This window comes from Salvelinus sp. IW2-2015, linkage group LG4q.1:29 (assembly GCF_002910315.2).
Source record: "Salvelinus sp. IW2-2015 linkage group LG4q.1:29, ASM291031v2, whole genome shotgun sequence".
In the NCBI taxonomy this organism is placed as follows: Eukaryota; Metazoa; Chordata; class Actinopteri; order Salmoniformes; family Salmonidae; genus Salvelinus; species Salvelinus sp. IW2-2015.
The window spans coordinates 55,439,480-55,461,278 of NC_036842.1; the positions used below are offsets into that span (position 1 = coordinate 55,439,480).

The 21,799-nt window shown below is 42.4% G+C and overlaps 1 protein-coding gene and 1 pseudogene across 1 annotated transcript; one reads left to right on the top strand and one right to left on the bottom strand.

The window, feature by feature from the left end:
* Positions 1-1,990: 1,990 nt before the first annotated feature.
* Positions 1,991-8,189, bottom strand: ppp1r3ab (protein phosphatase 1, regulatory subunit 3Ab). The gene is made up of 4 exons (XM_023985055.2): positions 7,302-8,189; positions 6,938-6,990; positions 6,740-6,828; positions 1,991-5,718 (listed from the first exon to the last, which is right to left on the bottom strand). The coding sequence occupies exons 1-4, from the start codon at positions 8,165-8,167 to the stop codon at positions 2,686-2,688; spliced, it is 4,041 nt and encodes a 1,346-aa protein (XP_023840823.1). The 5' UTR covers positions 8,168-8,189; the 3' UTR covers positions 1,991-2,685.
* A 1,617-nt stretch (positions 8,190-9,806) lies between these two features.
* Positions 9,807-21,799, top strand: part of LOC111961148 (deformed epidermal autoregulatory factor 1 homolog) — a 37,383-nt pseudogene continuing 25,390 nt past the window's right edge.

The window sequence follows — 21,799 nt, forward strand, 5'->3', positions numbered from 1 at the left end:
TCATCACCTTGCCCTGGCTGATGGCGCATGACGCTCGTAATCATGACGCACGGCTCTAATGTCACTCCAGTGTCACACCTCACCCTCAGACATACACAGCCACTTCAGCCTCATGGAACTCATGTTGCATAATATCCTGACATTGCTCAAATGTAGCTGATGGACACAAGTACATCCCCCTTTAAAACCTGTAGATGAGAATTTAAGATATTAAGGAAAATATGATTTGCCATGTTAGCTAAACATGCCCTTATTTCTCTTTACACAGATAGAAGAGGCTCTCTGCGTGTCTGCCCTTTTAAGAATGTAATTGTGTCTCTCTGTGGCTAAAAATGTCCACATGTCCTTTTGCACAGCTAAAGGGTGTGATAATCCTCACACAGGACGCTCCCGAAAGCCCCTGACAAGCGGTTGCAGCTGTACTACCCCGACCACAGCCAACAGCTAAAGTTCAAAGACACCCCAAGGCGCTAGCTATCAAGTTACTCGAATTGAGTACAAGCTTATGGTATTGACCACCTATTTAATCATATTGGTGATTGATGGGAGAGACTTTGATGTTTGCTGAAGTTAGCTACATAAATCATAAGGTGAATAACTGCACTTGGTTTGATAGAGACATTACATTTTGTACAGTGTGTGAAGAGAGACCTGCTTGTCCAGATTGGCTGTTGCACTGTGACGCTATAGGGAATATACAGTACGCGCACAAGGCTGCGTCTTATGTTCTGTCATCCCACTCTATTTGGAAAAAGAAAATCTGCGTCTTGGAAAACGGCCTTCCATACTTTCTCAAAGCATGAGTCAGATAGAGACAAAGAGATTGAATTCAGTCACATTCAGTTAGGTTTCTATTGTATATTAAGAAAACCATTTCAACACACCAGAAAGACTAATATACACAGCATTGTCTTGACATGAGAACAGATTCAAACTGTCTGAAGCTGATATGCGGTAAGAAGTATGGTTTTACTATGGTTTTTACCCTTTCTGTTTTCCCAATCAACCATACATCAACATTGACCCATGATTGTGTTGTAATCTTACTATTAGGTTTACACCCCTTTCATAACTTCTGCCATGTTTATTTACCAAGAGAACGAAGCAGAAGACAAATATCTGTTGTTTGCTCTAACATGGACAATAAAGTTGTATTGTATGAGCCCTATATAGTATCTAATGAATCTAACAGTAATGCATCAGAGTACAGGAAACAGATGTGTCATCACAAAGCCCTAACAAGCCTGGATGGGAGCGAATTGAAATCGAATACGTCTGCTAAAATTACAACCACACTCACTACTGCTTGACAACCTCCAGTGGTGCCATGTAGAGTTCACCTCCTAAAGGTCAGTGGTGTGATGGATGGAGTCCCACAGTAAGAATAAGGCATGAGATGTCTTCATCACAGAAACGGACGGTGGGCCGGTCCATCTTTAGGCCAGTGGGCTTTTTTGTAAAAAATCACATAAAATGGCCCTGTTATTAAGAAATGTTATTATGATTTTGGTGCAGAATGATCATCATTTGACTAATGGGCTGATGGTGGCTGCTTATACCTCCCGAATCTGGGTCAGACTGAATCTGTGTCCGAAATGGCACCCTATTCAMTATATAATGCACTACTTTTGACTAGAGCCCTATGGGCCCTGGTCAAAAGTATTGCACTATATAGGGAATAGGGTGCCATATCGGACACAGATTCAGTCCCATTTCACGTACACCGACCCAAAATAGTTTAGTGAACTGGCCCATTTGACCCCAGTGTGTCAGAAATGCTTGGGAAGATTTATGGTCCCAGTCCGCCCCTGCTTCATCACAAAAGTTCTGCATGCAGTATGCTTCACATTGTGGGAAATGTTTTTTAAATGTGTCCCAAGGGTACTGTAAATACGCATGTGGTCAATTATATTATTTGTTGAAAGATTGCAGGAAATGACAGTTTTTTTTCTTCTACTACTGTTGTCAGAAAAGTGATTCATAGACATAATATTTTGTTAACCATATTTATTTATTAAATAACAAAGTAATAACATACTATAAATTGATATTATGAATCTGGAGGCATCTGGTACAAAATAAATCTAATTTAGACTGTTTTAAAATCAGTTTAATTTACACCAAATACAATAATGCAATAAAAGTAGTTATTATCAATAATTCATCTAAGCAATGGTCCACAGCCTTGTATCTGGTGTGTTATTTGAACGCAAGGCTTTGAACTAATGTGTTCAAATAACATACATGCTGTCAAGATGCATCAATAGTATGGCCAATGTGTAGAAAAGGCACATAACATTCTATTAGAAAAATAATATTATTGTGTGCTCCATTGAACTGAAAAAGGGTCTGCCTTGAACTAGGTGACGCTCATAAGAGTATAGCGTAGTAGAGTAATTCAAGGATAACATCCTCGCCTGTTAATATAATTTTAATAAGAATGTTCTGAAATATATATATATATATATATATAGTATTTCTTGATGGAATCTGGATAGAACAATGCATATACTGACTTTAACGTACATTTACATTATACTCTTTGCAGTATGCTACACACCAATCATTTTATACATTTGACATCTACATTTGCGAGTTCATGTATTCTCAGATGAGGCGTAATGAAAAATAATTCAACTTAATTGTGGAGCACTTCATAAACACTGAAATATATTTTCACAGGTCTCAACCTATTCTACTATTTCCTTTCATCGGTTGTTTCTCCCCCTGACAAACCAGCCAGATCACAGATAACAAGTAAAGACTGAAACAGGCCATAAAGTCATAATGGTAAGCAGCAAAAAAAAACACCACAAACAGGACGGTGTATAACAGTGCTTTTGAGAGATTATGCCAAGAAAATGTTTCTCTCCACCACATGACATTGCTCCTGGTGCTATCCTGCCCTCCCTCCACAACGGGCACTGTACTTGTAGACTGATGCTCCACAGTCTCTGTGTCTGGCTGATCTTCCAGGTTGCTTGCCTCATCCACAGACTCACTGATGGATGGCATGGAAAGCCTGCTGCCTCTTCTACTTATTGAGGGCCGTTTCCCAAGACTCAAGTCCTTGTTTCGCTGCTTCTGTGCAGCCCTCAGACTGTGCATGTACAGCTCCATCTCATCGTCTGACAGGGACTCTGTGGACGCGTTGTCTGTTTCAGCCCCACCTTCACCTTCTTTCTCACTGGCAGGTTCATCTGTTTGAATGTAGGATTCCCCGTCTCCTTTGATGGAATCCATTTCCTCTCCTCCAAGATGATTGGTGTCCGGCGTTACGTCATTGTAGCAAAGATTTGACACTTCATCCGTCTTTAATGTATTTTCTTCTGGGCCTGATTTTTCTGCAACATTTACATTTGTGCTCTCACCCCCTTTACCCTTACCCTCACAAGTATTGTCCATTGGGTTGCTTAACTCATCCACCAATTCATTTTGATCATCTACTTTGTCTTTCTCTGCTTCCTCCTCCTTCTCTTCCTCTACAATCTCCTCTTCCTCCCACTCTATCCATTTCACATCCCCCTCCTCTAATTCCTCCAGCTCTTCTTCAACAACCATCTCATCCTCCATTTCTTTCTCTATTTCCTCCTCTCCTTTCACCAGCTCTTCCTCTTCCTCCACCCTTCCTTGTATCTTTTCCCATAACATAATTTCTTCTTTGTCCTTATCCACCTCTTCTACTGCCAACTCCTCCTTGGTCACCTCCTTTCCCACTTCCTCCTCTGTTGCCTCCACCTCCCCTACCTCCTCCAATTCTTTTCCCCCAGCCATTATCTCCACTTCTACCTCTCGCACAACTACTTTCTCTTCTTCCCATTCGCCCTCTTCCACATATTCCCCCATCATCTCCTCCTCTTCCTCTTCCACAGTCCCCTCCCAGTCTTTTTCTATTATATTGTTCTTTAGTAGTGGTTGTCCATCACTTGAACCTTTCTCGTTCTCTGTAGGAACTAAATCCTCCTTATTTTTCATAATTACCGGGTCATCTTCCTTATGAATATCTTCTTCTTTGGACATTGGGACCTTGTCAGTGTCTTTATCATAATCATCCCTCACATAGTTTGTCATCGCGCCTTCTTCCTTACTATAATCCTTACTGTCAATAGAATGCCTGTTTTCTTCATTACAAAAGGTGTTTGACACTTCAAATGATAGTTCACCCTTCACTTGATCTGTTTGTTTTCTCATCAACTTCTCCAATGATGTCCATTCCGTAATGACAATGGGATCCTCTTTTAACATTGTCCCACTGGTTTCTTCCTCCAGTGTGTCCGTACAGGTCACAGCTAAGTTTTGGTGCTCAGCGGGGATCTTTTCCTCCACCTTTGTTGTTGAAGTGAAAACTTTTAGGTCAGCATACACAGGCTCTAGCATGGCTATATATGTGCCTACTAATTCTGTGAATGTGCCTGTTGACCATTCATCAGTGTTGGCTGAGGAAGGGTTCTCCATTTCCTCTGACTCATCAGGTCTCTCATATCCACCACTGGCCCCCTGCAAAGTAATTTCAGCAGAGACATGTGTTGACCCCATTTCAGTTTGTGACTGTAAGAAACTACCTTGTGTTGTGTCTATCAAGGTTTGTGTTTGGGAAAGTGTTGTGTCTGGAGGAGTTTGTGAAAGTGTTGTGTCTGGAGGAGTTTGTGAAAGTGTTGTGTTTGGTAATGGGGTTTGTGTCTGGAAAAACATGCTGTCCTGGTGGATCTGGGACTGGGGAGGCAGAATGTTCTCTTCAGGCCCCTGGAGGCCTGAGTCCTCATTGGGGATTTGTGCCCTGAGAGCAGCAGCAGTGTGCAGGGCAGTGTGAGCCCTGGGAAAACCTCCTGCCTCTTCTGACAGAGGTTCAAGTTCAGACTCTTTTTCTGCACTTAATCCAGAGATGAAATGTCCTTGGTTTGATTCAAGATATTGCTGTTGATCTACACGCTTTTCTTCAGGTGTCCCGTGGGTATCAGCTGAAACACGGGAGTGAGCTTCTACGTAACTCTGGACTGTACAGCCTGTTGAATCCCTTCCATGCAATGTCCCCCTTGTTCGATTCCCAATATCGGTTGAGCTCTGGCTCTTACTCGCCACTCTACCAAATACCTGACAGTATAGTGGGGCCACAACATTTCCAAACGTAAAGCTATTGGTCTGGCTGCCTGGGACTAAGCCTGCTGTGCTGTTCCCCAACCTTACAGTGTTATCTGAATGTGTTCCTTCTGTGCTGATGGCAGATCCACCCTTCTCCGGTTCCATCTGCATCAGAGCACTTCCCTCCACTTTAGAAACAGACGTATCACCATTTTGGCTCAGAGCAGCGGGTTGATCAGTTAAATCTGACTTGTTGCTGGGGATTGGTGAGGCATGTTCCTCTCCCAGCTCGGATGGGGCTGAGCTGACCACTGAGTCCATGTTCTCAGGTTTCACTGACTCCTCACAAGACGTGCTGTCCCTGAGACCAGGAGACAATTTGTTGCACGTAGCCAGAGAATCTGAAGTCGCCTGCAGCCCAAACTTTTTCCTGTGCTGTGGTGGCAGTGGTTGTACCTCAGGCCCATTTGAAGGGGTTTCCTGTGGGAATGTGCTTTCCTGTGGGATCTGTGATGGTTCCACTGCTCCCTTCTCTTTCTCTTGGGTCTCATCCTCTCTCTGGATGAAGCAGTCCTGCACCTTCACCAATCGTGCTGCCTTTCGTCGGTTTCTCCGGCTGGAGTTCTGGTTGCTCTCAATCTGTCAAACAGTAAGAAGGATAGATTCAATTCTCACACAATGCCTCCTCAATGGTTAGGCTAGTTTGGGGATGATGACATTTAGATTGGCAGGTTCAGATTAAATATTGCTCATGACCAAGCCAAAATATATTTTTAAACATTTCATTTTGGCACCCCAAACCAAATCTCACATGAGCACTGGCCTCTGGCCAGTAACATTTGAATGTTTGAGTTTGTAATGTAACCATTGCAATGTGTTGCTTAGTCACTCATGTGACTATGTAAGACCTCTCTAAGCTCCTGTCATGGAATATATATAAATACTTGGCATTTGACTCAAGTGTCATAAAGATGCAACTAGCACAGTATGTTAAAGTAGTGACTACCAGGGCTCGGACATCAGTGATCACATGACATATTGAGAAAGAGCAACAGGGTTCACTATCTCCTGTTTCTGAGGTCACCCCAAGCTGTTTAAAGATGACCTATAAAGAAATCACTCCGCCATTTCCTGGTTGCTAAAATTCTAATAGTTTGCTTAATTTCAATTTATGTGACAAAATAAGCAAGTTTAGTGTAGAGAATCATTGTACCATCTAAACCGCTGTGAAATATATCTTCAATAACCAAAAATTATTGTATTTTCAGCTGGTATACAAAACCGAAAGTAAAAGACGCAAAAACGAAACTTAGAAATAGAGCACATAGAACGCTTCTTATACTTGCTTTCAATGAGCATGACAGATCTATAACACACAGTTCTATGTGAATTTAGTGGGTCGCTCAAAAAGTTACATATTGCAGCTTTAAGCCTAACCATGGCATTTTACCATGCTATTTACTGTAGATTACATAAAAACTTAATTAAACCTTGCATTAATCATCATTGAAGGCCACAATAACAAGTAAGGCTCATTTGAAAATCGTACATAAATGCTATGTCAAGCTATGTATCACAAAAGCGTATGTTGTAAGAAAACCCTGGATACGTGACTCATCTGTAAAAGTTCTGAAATCCAAATGCTGCAAGTGTTACTCACCAGTAATTGCTGATGATCATCTTCGAGTGCTCCTGACTGAGACTCAGAGATGTTCACACTAGTCATCTCTCCTCCATGTTTGTTTACATCTAGAGAGGAAAAATCATAATTTACATTAGTTAATGATTTAATGTAATTGATTTTAGTGTATGGACGAGTCATTTAACTTTTTAATAATTTAGTACAATGAATGATTACCTGACGATTCATCACTGGTTGATGACCAGTTTTCATCACAGGGAAATTCATGACTGTAAATAAATGAAATGAAAGCTCAGGAAAAAAGACCCAACAACAATTGTCCAACATTTACTGTTAAATCATAATTTCATAATAAACTGCAAGTTGGCTTATTTTTAGGAAGCAAATATATCTAGATATATGTAAAACGGTGTATTTTGAGGCGAGGCATTATCAATGTGAAAGCATCATAGCTTTCACACGACTGGACCACTGGRCTGGACCACACATTTTCAAAAACGTACTGCTGTAGCATTCAATCATTCCATCAATCTACACACACTCAAAACAAGCATGTTTTGATTAATCTGATCATCCTCACATGTTGACTTTCAGGATGCTTTTCCTACGCTCGGTTTTGTATTTTTGTGCTTTATCTTCCAGCTCTTTGACTTTCTGGTGACAAAACATCACATAGTTCCGGTCACTATTGTTGGCCCAGAAAGTCCCAACAGGGGTCTCATACCGGAGACAGAAGTCCACTCTGGCCCCCTTTTCCCCAAAGGGGGGCACCAGGGTGAGCTTGAAGGAGAAGCAGTCAGTGTCTCCATTGCTGGACCCTGGTATGTACTCTGCCAGCAGGTCAAAGTGCGTGGCCCAGGCATCTAGAGAGGTGCGGATGTACACCATCTTATCAAATGAGACATTGAGAACACGGACCACGCCCCGCAGTATCGTAGTCCCGTGGAGTAACTTAATGCTCTCCAGCTCTAGCTTCTGCTCCTGAACTCTCAGGACCATGGCTTCTTCGGACGGTGGAGGAGTGTATAAGGAGGACAAGTAGTATTCCTCTACCTCTTTCTCTCCCTCAAGGGCGTCGAAATTCAGCGGGATGGTTATGTCCCACGAGTCAAACTCTTTCACGTTCACCAGGTTTTGGCCGAGGGCGTCCGCAAAGGACACCCTCCTGGAGCTTGACGGTGTCAGCTCGAGCTCACAGTCCTTTAAGTCATTGGAGCTCCTTCTCCGTGGTAGAGGGGAGGACCTGGGCCTGATGCCGCCGATCACCTCCGCGTCAATCGCCTCGTCCCCGTCCCAGGTGATGAGCCCTGGGACACCCAAGAGGCTGCTGATCCCAGTGGGTCTTGGTTCAGCCGCAGCAGACTCCATTGGGCTGTCTAGTGACAGAGTGAAGGGGAATCGCAGAGCCAAGTTCTCTGCTTCTCTCTGGCAACTGACATTCAACATGTTGTGACTAAACAGATGGAGTCGAGTTACAGATGACATTGTAGCGAGGGCCAGCACTATAAATAGGTCAGAAGGGACTTCAACTATGCAGTGTGGGCTCAGGAGAACACTGAGAAAATAATCTCAATGCCTGTTCTTTGAGACACTGCTCCACAACAATGATATAAATAGTCAAACATTTGAGTTATAGGCTGATCTTAACTAACTTCGCTATTTGATTCAAACTAATCTCGGCACCCAGAACCAGACCTCAGGTGTGCACTGTTAAGTCTGTCACTAAAGACTATATTTGAACCAGAACAAACATTTTCTAGGATAGTTTGTTGTCTCCTATGTGTAATGTTATGTTAGTCAACTTCTCCTAATGAGGGTCAAAGGGTTAATCATGTTTTAAATACTGGATAAAACATGTTTTGTTATTAAGGTGATACTCCTTGTATAGACACTTCAGGTTAACTGCCAACACGCCCCAAAATGTTTAAAATATTAGAAGCCTTTTTTTCTCTCAGAATGACAAACTCGGCACTACGTGGAACATTACATAATTTGCTTCATCAAAAATGACAAGTGTTATTTGTGCAAATCAAAATGGCAAACAATGACCACATAGCTCCAGTCTGTTATCTCAGTGAGATTTAGCTAGCTGCATCTTATAAGAACTCACAATCTACTGTTTCCTATTTGATGAATGATGAATGTTTCATGAGAGTTGACCTTTTATCTGTGAAGGAATGTGGCACGCAGGTACTGAATGTGATTAATAAAAGAGGAGCTACAAAAAGAGTCGAACAGACCGTTCAAACCATCGCAGGAAAGACAGGTAGCCTACAACAGAAATGTCTTTCCACTAATAGCAAAGACAGCATGTAGAATATGCACCACAACAAACCTGCCAAGAGAGGGCCGCCCACCAAAACTCATGGACCAGGCAAGGAGAGCATTAATCAGAGAGGCAACAAAGAAGCCACAGATAACCCTGAAGGAGCTACAAACCCAACACCTCTCATCACCCCGAGAACACCATCCATGTTTTTCATCGGCAGGGACTAGAAAACTGGTCAGAATTGAAGGAATGATGGATGGCGCTAAATACAGCGAAATTCTTGAGGGAAATCTGTTTCAGTCTTCCAGTGATTTGAGACTGGGATGGAGGTTCAACTTCCAGCAGGACAATGACCCTAAGCAAACTGCTAAAGCAACACTTGAGTGGTTTAAGGGGAAACATTTAAATGTCTTGGAATGGCCTAGTCAAAGCCCAGACCTCAATCCAATTGTGAATTTGTGGTATGACTTAAAGATTGATGTACACCAGCGGAACCCATCAAACTTGAAGTAGCTGGAGCAGTTTTGGAATGGGCAAAAATCCCAGTGGCTAGATGTGCCAAGCTTATAGAGACATACCCCAAGAGACTTGCAGCTGTAATTGCTGCAAAAGGTGGCTCTACAAAGTATTGCCTTTGTGGGGGTGAATAGTTATACACGCTCAAGTAATTTTTTTGTGTCTTATTTCTTGTTTGTTTCACAATAAACAATATTTTGCATCTTCAAAGTGGTAGGCATGTTGTGTAAATCAAATGATACAAACCCCCCCAAAAAAATCTATTTTAATTCCAGGTTGTAAGGCAACAAAATAGGAAAAATGCCAAGGGGGGTGAGTACTTTCACAAGCCACTGTATCTGAAACGAAACAGACCATGTAAAACCAGACCCATATGCCACATAACGTCCCCAGCAGCACAGACTGTGCAATGTAATGTTTCTCTCTGCTCCTCCCTCACATGACAGACTGGCAGGACCACCCTACAGATGGGCAATGGTGTCAATCCCCAGAAGGCCACTCTGACAGTGGTTCACACTCATGGGAGCATAGTGAACGCAACAGGACTGACGAACGCTCCAGCCGCCATGACCTCTGGTATGCTCTAGGGAATCTCAGTTACAAAAATAAATATCAGTTGTCATGGTAACTTCAGTGTTGTGTATTATCTTGTCATTCCCAGGCCCACAGACTCCCTCTACTCCAATGACCTTAGGGCATGGGAAAAATGGCTCCAAGCACAACTGGGACCCGTTCGCGTTAAACATCGAGCTGCCAGTGTGCTCCATGAACACCAGCGGCATGCTGTACAAGATTAGACTGGTCTCATGTAGCTGTAGGTGTGGCCACAAAGTGGAGCTCTTGGTTTAAAGATGAGGACAGTTTAGGCTCCATTACTTTCCTCTGCCCTGGCTGGAGACCGTGGCCACTCTGATTACCAGTAATTGCAGTATCACGACTGGAAGTAGAAATGAGTGTAAACACAGATTTGATTTTAGCCAAAGTTGAGGAGTGGCAGGGAATAGGGGTGAAAGAGGTGATAGGTTCGCCGCTATGGAGTTGACTATTTTTAAGAAACCCAGCTGAAAAAAGCTGTCTGAAAGAAGCCATATATTCTTCACTCAACTTGAGAATACATGGGTTATGGTGAATGATGCCTATCTCCATTTAAATAATTGTTGCCATGTTCGCTTGTCTTGTCTCTGCCGCCTGTCCATTCCACTGGTACAGGCCCATTGAATTTGAGGGCATGTCAGGACAGGCGAGCGGCAGGGATTGGAAGAGAAGCATCCGCTATGCAGGGCGTCCACTGCAGTGCCTCATCCAGGTGAGCAAGCCAGCCCACTCAGCCCATAGTCTGTCAGTCGTGACAGTCTCTGATGGCACTTCTTTTTGTTTTTGGAACTCTTCAAACCCGGTATAAGATAAACACACATAAGACACGGACAAATGTGTCGAATTGCAGGAAATTAGCTTTAAAACAGCAACATGTTCTCTCTGCCACATGGGAAAATGCAAAGTGCAAAACATTTGCATTCAAACAACGTAATGTTCTCTCCACCAAAAGGAGGGATGTAAACAGTTAGAGCAGTTTCATGTTTAATTCCTGGCATTATCAGGTTTAATTTAAAGTGTTCAGATACAGTGGGGAGAACAAGTATTTGATACACTGCCGATTTTGCAGGTTTTCCTACTTACAAAGCATGTAGAGGTCTGTCATTTTTATCATAGGTACACTTCAACTGTGAGAGACGGAATCTAAAACAAAAATCCAGAAAATCACATTGTATGATTTTTAAGTAATTAATTTGCATTTTATTGCATGACATAAGTATTTGATCACCTACCAACCAGTAAGAATTCCGGCTCTCACAGACCTGTTAGTTTTCTTTAAGAAGCCCTCCTGTTTCTCCACTCATTACCTTGTATTAACTGCACCTGTTTGAACTCGTTACCTGTATAAAAGACACCTGTCCAACACTCAATCAAACAGACTCCAACCTCTCAACAATGGCCAAGACCAGAGAGCTGTGTAAGGACATCAGGGATAAATTGTAGACCTGTACAAGGCTGGGATGGGCTACAGGACAATAGCCAAGCAGCTTGGTGAGAAGGCAACAACTGTTGGCACAATTATTAGAAAATGGAAGAAGTTCAAGATGACGGTCAATCACCCTCGGTCTGGGGCTCCATGCAAGATCTCACCTCGTGGGGCACAATGATCATGAGGAATGTGAGGGATCAGCCCAGAACTACACGGCAGGACCTGGTCAATGACCTGAAGAGAGCTGGGACCAAGTCTCAAAGAAAACCATTAGTAACACACTACGCCGTCATGGATTAAAATCCTGCAGCGCACGCAAGGTCCCCCTGCTCAAGCCAGCGCATGTCCAGGCCCGTCTGAAGTTTCCAATGACCATCTGGATGATCCAGAGGAGGAATGGGAGAAGGTCATGTGGTCTGATGAGACAAAAATAGAGCTTTTTGCTCTAAACTCCACTCGCCGTGTTTGGAGGAATAGAAGGATGAGTACAACCCCAAGAACACCATCCCAACCGTGAAGCATGGAGTTGGAAACATCATTCTTTGGGGATGCTTTTCTGCAAAGGGGACAGGACGACTGCACCGTATTGAAGGGAGGATGGATGGGGCCATGTATCGGCAGATCTTGACCAACAACCTCCTTCCCTCAGTAAGAGGCATTGAAGATGGGTCGTGGCTGGGTTTCCAGCATGACAACGACCCGAAACACACAGCCAGGGCAACTAAGGAGTGGCTCCGTAAGAAGCATCTCAAGGTCCTGGAGTGGCCTAGCCAGTCTCCAGACCTGAACCCAATAGAAAATCTTTGGAGGGAGCCGAAAGTCCGTATTGCCCAGCGACAGCCCGAAAACCTGAAGGATCTGGGAAAGGTCTGTATGGAGGAGTGGGCCAAAATCCCTGCTGCAGTGTGTGCAAACCTGGCCAAAACTACAGGAAACGTATTCTCTGTAATTGCAAACTAAGTTTTCTGTACCAAATATTCAGTTCTGCTTTTCTGATGTATCAAATGCTTATGTATGCAATAAAATGCAAATTAATTAATTAAAAAAATCATACAATGTGATTTTCTGGATTTTTGTTTAGATTCCTTCTCTCACAGTTGAAGTGTACCTATGATAAAAATGACAGACCCTCTACATGCTTTGTAAGTAGGAAAACCTGCAAAATTGTCAGTGTATCAAATACTTGTTCTCCCCACTGTACATCTATCTCAGAATGATCTGACCAAAACATAATCAGAAACTCAACCAAAACGATGCATCCAACCAGTGTGTAGAGACACAATCTTGATGTAGTCATTGTGTGCTAGAAATGTGGGACCAAACCACAATTTGACTACTTGAATACACTATACAGTGCATTCGGAAAGTATTCAGACCCCTTCACTTTTTCAAAATGTTGTTACGTTACAGTCTAATTCTAAAATTGATTAAATAGTTTTTTTCCCTCATCAATCTACACACAATACCCCATAATGAAAAAGCAAAAACTGTTTTTTAGAATTTTTTCTAATTTATAAAAACTTTAAAACTGAAATATGACATTTACATAAGTATTCAGAACCTTTGCTATGAGACTCGAAATTGAGCTCAGGTGCATCCTGTTTCCATGTATCATCCTTGAGATGTTACTACAACATAATTGGAGTCCACCTGTGGTAAATTCAACTGATTGTACATGATTTGGAAAGGCACATACCTGTCCATTTAAGGTCCCACAGCAGACAGTATATGTCAGAGCAGAAACCAAGCCATGAGGTCGAAGGAATTGTCTGTAGAGGTCCGAGACAGGATTGTGTTGAGGCACAGATCTTGGGATTTAATAAATCATATTAAATTGAGGATTCAGAAAGCATTTCTAAACTTGTTAGGCATCTTGGTAGAGAATTGCAACACCAGGATGGTGTGTTTGATTCCCGGGGAACACCCATACGTAAAATGGTATGCATGCATGACTAAGTTGCTTTGGATAAAAGCATCTGCTAAATGGCATATGTTATTTTATAATATATTACTCTAAAACATTTCTAGGATGGTCCAACCAAGGAACTACAGGAAAAGGAGGGCCGAACATGCCCCCATTTACATCAACGGGGCTGTAGTGGAGTGGGTTAAAACTTCTTCGGGATTGGTGTCCCTTCCACGGGACGGTTGAGCTAACTTAGGCTAATGCGATTAGCATGAGGTTGTAAGTAACAAGAAAATGTCCCAGGACATAGACATATCTGATATTGGCAGAAAGCTTAGATTCTTGTTAATCTAACTGCACTGTCCAATTTACAGTAGCTATTACAGTGAAAGAATACCACGCTATTGTTTGAGGAGAGTGCACAATTTTGAACACGAAGTTATTAATAAACAAATTAGGCACATTTGGGCAGTCYTGATTCAACATTTTGAACAAAAATGCAATGGTTCATTTGATCAGTATAAAACTTTGCACATAGACTGATGCCATCTAGTAGCCAAAATCTAAATCGCACCTGGGCTGGAATAATACATGATGGCCTTTCTCTTGTATTTCAAAGATGATGGTACAAAAAAAATACAAAATAATRTTTTTTTTCCCTTCTTCATATTATCTTTTACCAGATCTATTGTGTTATATACTACTACATTCCTTTCACATTTCCATAGACTTCAAAGTGTTTCCTTTCAAATGGTACCAAGAATATGCATATCCTTGCTTCAGGGCCTGAGCTACAGGCAGTTAGATTTGGGTATGTCATTTTACACGGAAATTGAAAAAAAAGGGGATAATCCTAATCCTTAACTCTATGCGACGGAGATGTGTCGTGCTGCATGATGCAAATGGTGGTCACACCAGATACCAACAGGTTTTCTGATCCACACCCCTACCTTTTATTTAAAGGGATCTGTGACCAACATATACATATCTGTATTCCCAGTCATGTGAAATCCATAGATTAGGGCCTAATGAGTTTATTTTAATTGACTGATTTCCTTATATTGAATTGTAACTCAGTAAAATCTTTGAAATCTTTGCATTTATATTCCTTTGCTAGCAAAAACATTCCCCCGGTCATCACTCATTAACACAGCCACAAAGTCAGAATTATGTCTAAACCATGCCCGTTGCCACACATTTCTTTCCAGATTTTTTTTGTCGTATTTTACCTCCCTTTTTCGTGATATCCAATTGTGACCTTGTCTCATTGCTGAAACTCCCCAACGGGCTCAGGAGAGGCGAAGTGTGACTCATGCGTCCTCCGAAACATGACCCGCCAAACCACGCTCTTTAACAGCTGCCCAAGCCAGCCGCACCAATGTGTCAGGAAACACTGGTCAAATGACGACCAGCCTGCAGGCGCCTGGCCCGCCACAAGGAGTCCCTAGAGTGCAATGAGCCAAGTAAAGACCCCCCAGCCAAACTCTCTCCTAACCCAGACGACACTGGGCCAATTGTGCGACGCCCTATGGGACTCCCGGTCATGGCCGGTTGTAACACAGCCTGGGATCAAACCTTTGGTCTGTAGTGACGCCTCAATCACTGTGATGCAGTGCCTTAGACTGCTGCGCCACTCGGGAGGCCCTTAACATTTTATTTTTAACCTAACCTTAACCCTAACCTTAACCACACTGATAACCTTATGCCTAACCCTAACCTTAAATTAAGATCAAAAATCAAATTGTTAATGAATTTTTACAATATAGTTGTGCTGTTTAGTGGAAACCATTCCCTCTGGCCTCAAGGGAGAAAAAACAACAGGCCCTACCTTCCAGGTAGCTAATTAGCAAAGGACATAGCTAGCTAGCTAATGGCTCCACTGAAAAAAGAAAGACTACACTCTTAAAATCTGTGGTAGATGTGTCGCGCTTGTGGGGAAAACTCTCCCAATAAGAGTTACAAACACAATCTCTTTATTGCCAAGACGTCATACAAATACGATACAAGACACATGGGGGAAAGTGTTGTGGAAGATAATTGGTTGGTAGCTTAAGCCAATGAGTAATGCGCCGGGAGATTCACCAAGCACTCTGTATTGGCTAGCGAAGGCCAAGTTTGATGCGTTGGTTCACCAGACCTTCTGCACATTTGGGCAGAAGTGTCTGGGAACGAGATTGGTCCTTGCTATTCGAGATCCCTGGGACATCCATACCCCATTGAAGTTTAMATTTTAAATGGTTATGGTTAGGATTTGGTAAGGGTTATGGTTATGATTAAGCGTAGGGGTTAAGGTTAGCGTTTAGGGGAGGGATGTCCCAAGGATTCCGGGTAGAGCTAACTGAATGAGATTAGGTGTAATGTGACTAACTTGACTTTAGAGCATGTGCCATACTTCAGCACCTTCATAAAGCACGTTTATACCATATTCAACATAGTGGGTATGTCACATTTGACATTGGTGATTACTGTATGTCACACAGTTATGCCACCTTTATGAACCATGACATATGTTTATAGATGCTTTGTAACACATTTATGTAGTAGTTATGAAGGCATTATGAAGAGTTTATGAAGCCTTTATAAGCTGAACGTCATTTAAAGAGGGACTGCATTTTGTCCAAATGGGGGGGACAAGATATATAGTGTAAAGTGCTTTCATTTCAAATTAAAGGTGACATTCTTCACTATTGCCTCATATGAAACATTAGATCTCAAATCCAAAATGCTGGGGTATAGAGCCAAATTAAACATTTTCACTTCACTGTCCAAATACATAAGGAGCGGAGTGTACACCTGATTGTTTAGAATGCAGAGATATGATTGATTTCTCAGGAGCGCATCCTCAACCTCCACGCTGCCTCCTGTACTTGTGCGGCCTGCTGCGACGACCTCCCGTTGATGAGCGAGTTGACTTTGCAGAGACAAGTATGTCGGTGAATGAATATCTTTTGAATATACTGGTAGCTCAAGGTGAAGCTCAAGGGATAGGATGTTAGAGGTGTAACATACAGGACCACTTGGTACAGACCAGCAGTGTGTCGTTTCCACGCCATGAAAATATTGATGATCACTTCTAAAAGCTTAGTTGTGAAATTCACCTTTCACATTCTGTCCCATCACACTGTTATATTTTTTCACCAGTACCAAGGATATGCAGGGGAAAACATGAATATGGTAAGTAGAATTTATKTATGACAATCCAGCCAGAAAGTAGACAAACAACAGCAAATCATGTGTGTCTGCCACGTTTTTCCCTGATGTCCTGGCTATAACAGATCTCTAGGCTGGCAGACATAAAGGGCAGACTCAGGGGCATTGGCTTATTGTTTGTAAGATAGGGAGGGAAATAGTTTTCTACAACACAGCATACATTTTGTTTCACAGCTGCTTTTGCCATCTGCAGCAAAGGCAATCTTTGCTGAGCTTGGTGCTCACATGAAACAGAACATTCAGCCGTCTAAGCATTTCTTATAGAACTCCAACTCTTTTTTTGTACAGAAACTAATCAACCTGTCCAACAGTTCACGCAAATAAATCATAGAAGTCATGAAAAAGTAATCACGGTTGTTGCTCACCAAGCATTGCACTTTCCCCTTTTCTTCTTGTCCAGATGGGTCCGGTCTGACTGCTTGTCCCTTACAAGAGGTGCAAGAAGGAGAACGAGCAGCCGACCGCTCCAGAGAAAATGGACCAACCACCGCCCAAGAACATCAGACCGGCACCGGGGGTGACATGAGTTACACACAAACACAGGCAACACCACACGACACAAAAAACCACACACACACACACACACACACACACACACACACACACACACACCCCACACCCCACACACACACACACACACACACACACACACACACAACACACACCACACACACACACACCACACCACACACACACACCACACACACACTCTTCAGATGCCCACAGACAGACAATGCATGCAGAAAAATCCCTTACAGTCCGACTTCTCAGCAGGCGTCTGTTGGTAGGATAAAAGAGTGTCTGACGTCCTCCTTTTTAACATTGAATGACATAAATGGGTCCCATCTTTCAGAGGTAATCATTTAAATAGGTGTTACAGGGCTTTAGAGACGAGTGTCAAACAACGAGACAGAGGACAAGGTAAAGCCCTGCTCAGTTCATCACCTGTGATTACTTGTCAAAAACATGGCCACCCACAGCGTAGTTGTTGCGCACAGTTTTGGCAAGGGCCACGTCAGTGGACAAACTGTCTGAAAAACTGCTTTTCGCGTCAACTAATTAAGTTGCATACCCCCTGTTGTAGGACAGTCGGTAAAATAGAGTCTCTGCTCAGTATCTAGCACATTGAGTCCAAACATTGTCCTTAGGGGAAAATTAAAGCTCGTCTTTGCCTCAATCCAGCTCCATCTTTTCTCATATCAACTTATCACATTTGTCTGCCTTCTTTTTATTTTCAATTTGCCGTGTTGCGCGGCAGTTGACCTGCTATCGCTGCTCTCGAATAAAATGGAGTCATACGTCTTGTTGAATTGTTTTATCAACAGTATAAAAGCTTAGCCAGATTTATTTCTAGACATACTGCATATTGGACCATATCTTTATACATATGCATTGTTTGATGGCTGGAAAAGTTCTGAAAACTGTTTTTTTCCTTTAAGATCACACACAGCTCTATTTGCGCCATTTAATATCAATACAAAAGTAGGCTTTGGCTTACATTTACATTTACATTTAAGTCATTTAGCAGACGCTCTTATCCAGAGCGACTTACAAATTGGAAAGTTCATACATATTCATCCTGGTCCCCCCGTGGGGAATTGGTATAAGCCAATTGGAATTGGCTTATACAAAGTGGTTTCTATACTAACGTTCAAAAGTTTGGGGTCACTTAGAAATGTCCTTGTTTTTTAAAGAAAAGCACATTTCTAGCTTTTCTTTAAAAAACAAGGACATTTCTAAGTGACCCTAAACCTTTGAACGGTAGTGTAAGTCCAACTGCCCCTGTAGATGGGGACAATATGGGCATTACTAAAGCACTCAAATGTTTTTATTCTGAAATCARTCAGTTAATCAATCCGTAAGTTGTCATTGTTTCCCCCAGTCACAGTGTCTCAGTCAGGCCAGATCACCATCTCAGGGACCCTGAGCTTCGACTGGATGTCTCCAGGTGAGACCACAGCCATTCTTTCTGCACGTGCTGCACTGGGCGAGATCTTCACCAGTACAGCAGGTACCTACAGTAGGTCACCCCACCACCACAGTGCCACCACACAGCACACAATTAATGTTTACCCACTACACTTTGTGAAATAACCCATAGCTAGGCAATAGGCATCCATTTCTCAAAGGTCTTCAATTGAGAGGATATACTGTATATGGTTTTGAAATAACAGCTAAATCCAAAATGCATAGCTATTTACACAAGCAAAGTGGATCCTACMGATGTATTTGCCTAGTCTTCAGGCAGGACTCGGCGTGCACATTTAACATATTGCCCTAAGTAATATGTAGAATGGCGCCGGAGAGGATGGCTGATGTTTTACATGCTCCTAACCAACTGTGCTATTTTGTTAGTTTTTTTGCATTGTTTGAAACTTGTTTTTTTTACTCATTTTGTACATAATGTTGCCGCTACCATCTCTTATGACCGAAAATAACTTCTGGACATCAAAACAGTGATTACTCAACTCAAACTGGAAGAATAATTTTTCTTTAACGAGTCTGACGCAAAGGATATACTGCTTTCTCGGGATTGGGCCCAAATCCCTGTCATTTGCGTGCAGAAAATGGGAGCAGAGGTCAGGCTGCCTTCTGAGAATTCGTAAAATGGATGACCTTCAATCAAGATGACCTTTTCCCCTCAGGAGACTGAAAAGATTTGGCATGGATCCCCAGATCCTCAAAAAGCTCTATAGCTGCACCATCGAGAGCATCCTGACTGGTTGCATCAATGCCTGGTATGGTAACTGCTCGGCATCTGATCACAGTGCGCAAAAGAGGGTAATGCGTACGGCCATGTACATCACTGGGGCCAAGCTTCCAGCCATCCAGGACCTCTATACTGGGCGGTGTCAGAGGAAAGCCCAAACATCTTTCAAAGACTCCAGTCATAGACTGTTCTCTCTGCTACCGCACAGCAAGCGGTACCGGAGAGCCAAGTCTTGGACCAAAAGGCTCCTTAACGGCTTCTACCCCAAGCCGTAAGACTCACCCCCCTCCATTTGTTTTTTACACTGCTGTTACTTGCTGTTTATTATCTATGCATAGTCACTTTACCCATACCTACATGTACAAATTACCTCGACTAACCTGTACCCCCGCACATTGACTCGGTACCCGTACCCCCTGTATATAGCCTCGTTATTGTTCTTTTATTGTCTTACTTTTTATTATTTTCTACTTTAGTTTATTTGGTCAATATTTTCTTAACTTTTTCTTGAACTGCACTGTTGGTTAAGGGTTCGTAAGTAAGCATTTCACGGTAAGGTCTACACATGTTGTATTCGGCTCATGTGACAAATAAAGTTTGATTTGATTTTAAGCATAAATTGTCATCTAGTCCTCTGCTCTGTGGGTTAGACAGATAGCGATAGTGTTGCACGGTATACCATAACTTCGGTACTTTTTTGAAACTCGAACATGAAAATGAAAAATCGTTCGGCACTAGAATTTTTGTTACTTTCAGTACTTCTGTCAAATGTTTCTTGTCATATACGGATTGAGAGGATCGAGTCTGTCTAGTAATTTGTCTGAAACTTCTCAAGGTGGCAGTAGTTAGCCAGGCTGCATTTGCGTATGCAGCTGACAGCACAAGCCACTWTTAAGAAGCAAGCAAGAAGAGAGAGAAAATGCCAACAGCATGGCTTCTTCAAACGAAAACATTCCTATGCCTGCAACTTGTTGGCAAAACTGGCTGCAGAAGCAAACTATGGGAATACTTTGATTACAAAGCAGATGATGAGGGCCAGCCCACCGAAACAACTAAGTAAAAGGTTTTACTAAGCAGTGCAGTGAAAGGGTGGTTTAGTTCCAAAACGATATAAAACAAGTATTTTACACATGTCATTTGCATTGTAACCTTGTCATTATTCTACAAAATGTGCATTATGTTTTTGTGACAATTACATGAACATTCAGCATGACATTCAGGTTAGCATTATAATAYGATTACACAAGCCAAAAGTAATAACCACAGTATCTCATACACTGGAGTCTTCAATTATGCTAGTGGAATAGAAGACTGCCATACAAGCTATGAACATTGGGAGGTCACCTGGTCTTGACAGAATACCCCCAGAGTGTAGATTTTTGGACTCAGTTGGGCCCTTTACTATTGAACATGCTGCAGCTAAAAAGGGGTCTTTCTCAATCAATTTAGAATATTGCTTTAATCTCACTTAAAAGAGACAAAGAGCCCTCAATGTTCCAGTTATCATCCAATATCACTTTTGAATTCAGATATTAAAGCATTCGCTAAAGTGTTTGCCTTCCGCCTTGARCCTTACCTGACCAAACGCATTCACCACGACCAAACCGGCTTACTAAAAACACGTTTAGCCTCTGACAATGTCCACGGTCTCTTACATGTCATTGATACAGTTAATAACGCTACCTGACGCTGACATTGTTCTTTTCTCTCTTAAAAAGTTGCAGTTTGCTCTCCATGTTCTATACCCTCAAACTCAACTCTGGACCGCGAAGCCAGTTCCACTGCATTTTTTAATTCTTCCCCTTTAATCAGGGACTGAGACCTGGGACACCAGGTGTGTGCAATTAATTATCAGGTAGAACAGAAAAACAGCAGGCTCCGGACCTTCGCTAAGAGTTGAGTAACCCTGGTCTATACTGTATTCCCTATGGCCAGTATGACTGGCGTTTGCCATTCAGAGCCTCGACATTAAGTTCAGTACATCCATCCACACTCCCTGTGAGTGATCAGTCTGTCAGACAGGTATCCTGCAGCTTACCTCTACTCAGCCAGCCATAATGGTGTGAGCCGCATCCTCTCAGTGGGACTGCACCCAACGTTAACCTAAAGTGGCTAGTGTGAAGCCTTGAATGGTAAGGTTGCTATGTCCTTGAAAGCTGGCTGGACTAGATGCTAGATGCAGACTAGATGCTGCTCTATGTGGATAGCATTGTTAGTTTGGGCCAAGGTGTGAAGGTTAACGTAAAGGTCTCAGAAGATAGAGGTGAATGAAGTTTCTCTGTTGATATTAGTGTACAGATTTTTGCTGGTGCTCCTGCTTTGCTGTTTTGAGTCCATGTCCAAATTCTCTCAAACATTCCGCCTTTCTTGTCATTTTTTCCCTTCATTGGTAGGCTACTTATACAGTAAATGTACTAAACATGTTACCATTATATTGCTGCCCC